General features: G+C 42.1%; 1 protein-coding gene across 1 annotated transcript in view; it reads right to left on the bottom strand.

Annotated features, from left to right (window-relative positions):
• PAK2 (p21 (RAC1) activated kinase 2) overlaps window positions 1–4,383 on the bottom strand; it is a 20,982-nt gene extending 16,599 nt beyond the window's left edge. The window contains exon 1 of the mRNA XM_009284981.2: window positions 4,199–4,383. Within this exon, the coding sequence (XP_009283256.1) occupies window positions 4,199–4,373 (175 nt within the window). The 5' untranslated portion in view covers window positions 4,374–4,383. The remainder of the gene's footprint in view (window positions 1–4,198) is intronic.
• Window positions 4,384–8,063: the final 3,680 nt, after the last annotated feature.

Below are 8,063 nucleotides of genomic sequence, written 5' to 3' on the forward strand. Positions count from 1 at the left end.
TTGAGTGGTACAGGGGGGGGGGGGGGGGGTGTAAGTTTTATTCCTCAGGAAGGTTCCTGCTCAGGAGCACTTGACATCTAGGGAACAGGAGCTGGTGCTCAAACCCTCCAGCATGTGCTGCGCAAACAAACCCGCTCCTTCCAAAAATACACACATCTTATTAGTAGGCTAGGCAAGGAGACTACAAATCACTCCTCTGCCCACAGGAACAGCAGATCAGAGCAGCACTTCAAACAGACGCAAGCAGCAAGCTTCAGTCAAGAGGCAAGTCCCGTGAGTCATGTGTTGGCAGGATGTATTCGAGGCTCTGCGAACAAGGCCACTGTGAGGCCATGCTGCTTTTCAACCTCTGATTATGTTTGCAACACAGTTCTGTATTTAAATGGGAATCCCTTTAATAAACGGCGATGCTTGTTTCAAACCATGAGTGAATCTAAGATGTGGTTCCTTGGCCCTGCAAAGACAGCAGCACACAGCCCCCCTGTTCCCGGGAGGGGGAAGACACAGGTCCTTCAGAAGGATTCAGAGAATTGGAGAACTGCTCTGTCTGATTAAGAAAGTGCCTCAAATAGCTGGGCTCTTCTCTTCCCCAAATGAAGCCACAGGCACTCAGCAAGGCATCACCCAAGGTACTTCACACACCCTCCTGCATAGCAACCCAGCCTCGAGCATCCCTCGCTCCCCACCAGTGTGCGAGCCTACGGTGTGCTCTGGCCAACCTCCATACACAAAGCAAGAAACACAGATGTTTCTCAACAGCCTGGTCATAGTAGCTAGATGACTCCAGATGGTATGCTTTGAGTCACTGAACCGCAGCTGAAACCATGCAGAAATCTGCCCTGAGCCGGCGTTCTTGAGCATGTCACATGCATTATCCCGGGTCCTGCGTGATGCCCCACAGCACCTCCTTTTGTAAGTTCTGCTCAAAGACAAACATTTCTTGGTTTAGGGGACTATTTTAAAGCTTTCCAAAAAGCACACGCAGGTTTCATTTGACTTCAGAAGTCTAGCCAAGGAAATTCATGGCAATTAAGTACTCTAGTAAAAAGATGACTATCACTTCATTTATCCTAAACAATGGAACTAGGGGGAAAAAACCTCCATGACTAGGTCATTAAATAATCCCTTCAAACTCTTAGGATTATTTCAGCACAGAACTAGCTCAGACTTGGGGCAGAAACTCTGCATTTGCTAAACCTCACCGTCTGCAGCGAGTCCTCCAAAGCATACCACCTCCCCAACGCCATCTCCTAAGCTAGAGAAACCTCCCAAGAGAGGAGCCAGGGAGGGGGGGGGCAGAGCTGTGGCAACAGATACGATGAAGCTGGCCAGGAGGGACCTTGCAAAATCATACAGAGAGAGATCTGCAGAACAAAGCCAAACAACATTATCCAGTAACAAGTCTATTCACAGTAGTCTTGTACATCTCCTGGTAAGGCATCCCTTCATTTTCTGAAAAGGAGACTTTACCATTTTTGTAGTAATTTGTTAACTTTGGCACTGGCTGGAGAAATTTTTCCCATGAAAAAACTTCTACCCCAGGTTGACAGATTATTTTGCATGTAGTCCCAATATATTTTTAAAATCCAAGCAGGAAGTTAATATTTCTTTAAAGCTTCCCAGCAGCAGAATTAAAAAAAAAAAAAAAAAAAAAAATTAAATGGGCATTTCTGGTGAGGGTGCGCCTCAGCCATGCTAATGAGCAAAACAACTAACATCTGACTATTGTTTTAGTGCCAGAAAGTCATGGTGTCCATTTATATTCTGCTTACATTTGACAGCCAGTTTTGCAGTCTTGAGGTCCGAAAACATTTCTTTGGATGTTTACATTATCCTTGCTGCAGGTCAACCAATTGACAAGTTTTTTTCCAAATTTAAAAAAAAAAAAAAAGGGCAAATTTTCAAGGAGTTTCTTTGCACTAGATAATTCAATTACCATTTTTCCTAACTACATTATCTTGCCATGCAGTAAAACCTTCTGCTTTTTTTCAGAAGGACATTACTTCAAATACTTTTTAACATCTAGAAAAGATAAACTGACACCATTTTCTCTAAAATGTACTTTTCTCAGCAGAAATTATTTCCTCCATTTTTAGTTTGCATCACTAAATATCAGTAGGTATACAGACACATGCTAAACAAATATGCAGATTAATTTCCATAAATTTGGTACACATCAGTATTTACAGAATGGTCTGAATAAGCTTAAGTAATGGGACTCCAAAGCAATTTCAGATGAGCCAATACAGCTTTAGACAAGTCTTCAACCACCTCCCCAGCCATTTCAGCAACGAACGAACCCGCCGTCAAGATGGAAAGAGGAAACATCCAAGGAGAAGTAAAGGCGCTATAAAATGTCACAAAGCTCTCCAGCTGTGCTGCACCCACTTGCATTCATAATTTGTTTCAGAACACAAGCAAGTCTTACACAATATTACTAATTCAGAGCAAGGAAAAAAATCTTCCTTCATGTGGGGTTTACATTCTACTTCATTATATCCCTGTCTGTAAAGAAGGGCCACAAACGCTCTGATGAACGATCAATGCAACAGCATGACAAGTGCCATCCCAGCTCCTAAACCATTCTCCTAGTCTGAAGATGGACAGATTTGATCCTTCCACTAGATTTTCTTGCAGCACTCACCACAACAATTTCTAGGCAGTTCCTCCCATGACCAACGATATAATGGTAAAACACCAGTTTCTACAGTATTGAAGGGCTAAGCTAGAACCTGCTCCAGACACACGGCCCTACACCTAGCTGACAGCACCCAGATTTACCACCTTCACCAACCTCAGAGGCCTGGAGTCTCTCTTGGGGAGCTGCCACCAACCTGTAGTAGCTTCTCACATTCTCCTTACCTCTTTAAGGTTCTTATCCTTGCCAGAAAAAAGACCACCACTGCTATTGCTGTAATCCAGCCATGGACAGTTATTTCACAATAAATGACCTTGTGAAATAACTACTCTGCTTCCAAAAGCTACACTGGCCAAATCTTTCCATCCTCCAAAAAGGAAAACACACCCACCGTTCAGAGCAGAAACTCTGCCAGATCGTGGAAAGCCCGATCTTCAGAATACAGGGAAGCCTGCCTCTAGCGTTTGTCCCCAGGGTTAGGCACGGCTGCAGAGGGACTGCTCACACAGCTAAGCAAGAATAAAACACAGCCCTGGGGAAAATACTTAGCCAAACGAATAAATAACCAGAGGAGCAAAGTCTCTTGAAACAGTCAAACCTGTGTCGGCATGACTGAACCAGTCCTGCCCAGCACATCAGCAATGAGGCACAGGAAGCCAAGAGCAGAACTAGAAGACATTAAGAGCAGCAGGGTCTTCCCCTTGTACATCTTAATATTAATGACAAAACTGCTAACTGGTAGAGATTAATAAAATGCATAGCAGTGTCAGGTCAGGCTTATAAGTCCCTGCACAGTTTTACCGTACCAGATGTTAGAAGATGTTTCTACCTATGCACTTTTTCGTTGTACATGGATACAGACATCCTGGAGAACCAGGATCAGGGCTCCAGTGCTGTACATACATACATTCATCATGAAGAAAAGAGGACAGAAACAAAGCACAAACACAGTCTAGTTTCATTACAGCAATTTTTTCTCAGAAATAATCCTTGTTTACAGCAATCCAGATTTTTCCCCCACTAGTAATTAAACCTAACAGTGCAGTTACACAGACAGAGGGACTTAATTTTTCTCAATTCCCCTTCATGCACACTGCACCCTTCCCACTATTTCTTTACTACCTTTTTTTCTCCTCAAGGTACCACATAAATGGTCATCAACATGAAGTACCTTCCAAAACAGCTGGATGCTCAGTTTAAACTACAAATCTGCATTTAGCGTAGCAAAATGGTAAGTAATATGATACCCAGGAATCACAAACATTTTTTAGGGTTGTTTGGAAATGCATTACTTTAAACTGGGCAGCAAACATGAGAAGCAATAGGTGGTGGTTTTCCTCAGTGAGCTATTTAATTTTTCTTACTTAGCATTTCATCTTCAAACATCCCAGTGCAAACAGAAAGAACATCTCAGCTCACTGAACACACATCCAACTTTCAACACTTCCTCCAATCCCCTACACTTGGACAGGCTGGACTCAAATGTCTAAAGCGCTAGAAAAACTTACAAGAAGAGTAAAGGAATAAAAGTAGTAACCTTGGAAAATACAGGCATCTTACCTTTTTCAGTGCTAGAGAATATGGAGATGATTTTATTCCTAGGTTTCCTCTCTTCTGGTACAGAGGGCAGGGGTTTCAAGCTGTGGTTGGCAGACAACTGGTCTTTGCCCCCTGTACTGCTCATCCGGACAGGAGGAGCTGGTGGCTTGTCTTCCAGTTCTCCGTTGTCAGACATGGTTCTCAATAGCTACTGAAAGCACTGAAATAGAAATATTTGTTTTAACATAGGAAGAGAGCATAGAATACATAAATGTAGCATTTCTTCTGTTGGTCAACAGGGAAAGGAACTCGGCAAGCACTTGCACTGGCAGAGACTGATGTCTCCACAAAAGGAAGCAGATCTCTTCCTCACTCCCGCTTCTGGGCCACCCATTCATTTGGGCCAGCAGCATCATTTGTGGGATGGAGTGACAAAGTTTTCCAGTGACAAAATTAACCCAGTCAAAAAGAACAGTCAGTTATAATGTGGAACAATTCCCAGGTCTGGTTCACTATCTGTTCACACAAAGGTTGCGTACGTGAAAAGGACAGGGCATAAGTAAGGGCATAAGTACAATTTCTTTTAGGGGTAGCTCTAGCCCAAAGAGCTTCATGCTCTAGAGTCAAACTCCTGTAAAAGCCTTAGATGCTTTCCTTCTTGTCATTTATCAGACAAGATCTTGGGGAAAAAAGAATAGCTTATGTTTATAAGTCATAATTCAGCACACTGTCCACATCAAGTTGTATTAAGAATATCTCTACCCAAATTATGCAGCCTACATGGGACTAAGATCCACTGGATGCATTCCACTTCTGAATGAGGACTTGCATTGCTTCAGCACTTTGTGCCACACTTTCTCCATTTGTAAAAAGAATATATACTATCACCACAATCCTCTGAGTCCTTAACAAAAACCATGAGCGAGATCCTGAACAAATAGCTGCTAAAGCTAAAAACACAGCACAATAAAACATCTACATGACACATTCCACATTCAAGAAAATCTGCACTGGCCTTTCCTCCCTCCCCATAATATCCTGGAGATTTTTCTCTGATCACCAAGAAACAGGCGGCCTCTCTGCTACAGAGTAGATAGCACAAATAAAGATTTACAGAAATTACCTTGCGATGACAGCTGAATAACAAATACACCCCTCATTCCTCCACACGCTCAAATGATGAGCTACCTCTTTGGAACAGGAGCCAACACATGTCCTCTGTGTTCACCTCCTCCTCCTCCTCTCATGACAGTTTGGGAAATGAGTGGCCCACTGGTGTCTACCAGCTGCCCATCATAGTCCCAAAGCATGGCTCAGTGCCAGCCACACCACTGGAGCAATCATTATTAGTGTCATTGCAAAAAGTCAGGATAAGACAGTGCAATCAATTCTTAATTATCACACCTTATTTCCAAAGTATAAATATTGTGCTATACAATGTCTCAGCACAACACGGTCTTAGCAGAAGAACTAAAAAACAGGTGGACTGCCGTTCCCTATCGTTGCACTGGGTGAATACTGCCAGATCCCAATGAAGAAAAACAAAGCATGCTAGCAGCCTGAATTCATGCAGCACAAGAGCATACTGTTTTATGTCATGAAGCTCAAGAGAGATTAAAATGAATTATCACCATAAATGCCCATGAAAGCATATAATTTCTGTACAAATACCTTCAGAGGCACAAGCAGCACAAAGCAAAGTTCTGGCAGTGCAAGTAAAAACTGGACATGTGCTGGTTGCCCCATCTCCTTAGAGACTGATAGAGAACAGCGGTCAAAGCTGTGCAACACCTGCCTAGACAAACCTGCCTTTGAGCCCTTTGCTTGATGATGGAGCGATAAATAGACCTGCAACACTTGAACATGTCTGCAGGGATGCAGTTGTGAATCAGAATACAACTCCCATCCTCCAACAGTCTTCCAAATTCGCCTACTGATTGCTCTTTCAGATGTTGCAAGTTATCTGCAGGATCTTCTATATTTTCCAGTACCTACACTGCAATATGGGGAAAAAATTAAGAACCCTGCAATCTAACAGCAGGTCTGAGCAGCCTACCTACAGGGATTTTAATTCCAAACACTTCCCTAACAATACATATTGCTTGCACAAAGTGCATGCCACCAATGTGAGATGTACAAATTTCTGGTCTGAGCCACCAAATCAGATATAGGGTATTCAAGAGTCCTGTTGGAAGTTAGGCTTGGAGTGATGGCAGTACAGGGGACCATAATCCATTTCCCTTATGTTAATCAAGTCTCAGAAAAGAGTAGGATATAGGGTCCTTATATATCCAAATGGGAATAGACATTTAAAAGAAAGCACTCCTCCTTTTGAACAAAGAAATACAATCAGACAGCTAAATAAATCATAGCTGGTAAATCATAGAATCATTAAGGTTGGAAAAGACCTCTAAGATCATTGAGTCCAACTGTCAACCCAACACCACCATGCCCACTAAACCATGTCCCTAAGAGCCTCATCTACACGTCTTTTAAATACTTCCAGGGATGGTGACTCAACCACTTCCCTGGGCAGCCTGTTCCAACGTTTAACCACTCCTTCAGTAAAGAAATTTTTCCTCATGTCCAATCTAAAGAAGCACATCACATAACTTTAACATCAAAATTATATACTATGTGAAGAAAGCAACATCCTGAGTAGTCTTTTGTATTTTTCTAAAGTAAACCCTATTATTTCCTCCATCTGTGCAGTTCTTTGAGCTGCCTGATATTAGCAAGAGCAGGATATAAGGATAAACAACTAACCTGCATCTGAAACTGGACAAGAACAGACTTGGCCCTCCAAGCCCATATTAATTCCCCGCACACTCCCTCGGAGGGCTCAGTCACTGAATTAACAATGCTATACCATGGTATTCAGGTTGCAGATTTTAAAAAAATCTACTACACTTTTGTTTACATATTTTTATATAAATTTCTCACTATAGGAAAAATTCTCAATTTTTAGTGACACAAGCAGCGCAAGTCAGCTCATCGTATACTCAGTATTACAGCTTCTTGATCTGAAACGAATTATTTCTTAGTGCCTTGAGTGCTCAAGAGAAGAAAATGTTAAGCAACAAGTTGGAAGCAAGTATATGGAAATCCAAAACTCATCTATTCCACAAGAAAATAAGGCGCTTCAAGAAACTGGCATAACAGCATCTGTGCAGAACCCTCAGAGCTGCAGTTCTGATCAGTGTTTCATGTTCAAAGTGTTCAGAAACATCCTTGACCTTGCGCAAAGTAGAGCCCAGGATCTCTACAGGAGGAAGACAAGCTGCGGGGCTGGCAGAGGAGACTGGAGTGGCAGAAAGAGCTCAGGCATCGGCTTCCCACCTGAGGGACTGGTTCCGTCATTTGCAGTTAAACAAAATCCTTCAAGCTCATAAAATCTGTGGTTTAGTAAAACCTCAGCTTCTAGGAAAAACTTAAGAGATGTGATTTATTTAATAACACAAAGTAGTATAATTTCTGGGCGGCTGTTTCAAAGACCGTTGTTAAAATAAACTGCTAGATCCAAAACTATTTTGCACAAAGGACCATTTCAACGCACAGCAGCTTTGAATTCATAGTTTAAAGAAATTACAACAGCTCCACTCACAACAGATCGCTTTAGGAAACAGAAGTATGATCCTTCAATCATCATCGGAAGTTAAAAAAATCAATCATTTTGTTCAGGTTCAAGTCAAAACAGCTAGTCTCTTTCTGACAGCTGAGCACAGAAAAAAAGAGCAGTTCCTCTCTCCTTTATCCTTACCCTGTCTTCATTACGCAGGGAAAGTTTCCACAGCTTCAGGAAGTACTTTTGAAATTGCTGCAGAGGTTTGGCATTATGGGCAAGACTGGAAGAGGGATTAAAAATAAATAAATAAATAAATAAATA

The sequence above is a fragment of the Aptenodytes forsteri genome, unplaced genomic scaffold (genome assembly GCF_000699145.1).
Source record: "Aptenodytes forsteri isolate BGI_AS27 unplaced genomic scaffold, ASM69914v1 Scaffold679, whole genome shotgun sequence".
In the NCBI taxonomy this organism is placed as follows: Eukaryota; Metazoa; Chordata; class Aves; order Sphenisciformes; family Spheniscidae; genus Aptenodytes; species Aptenodytes forsteri.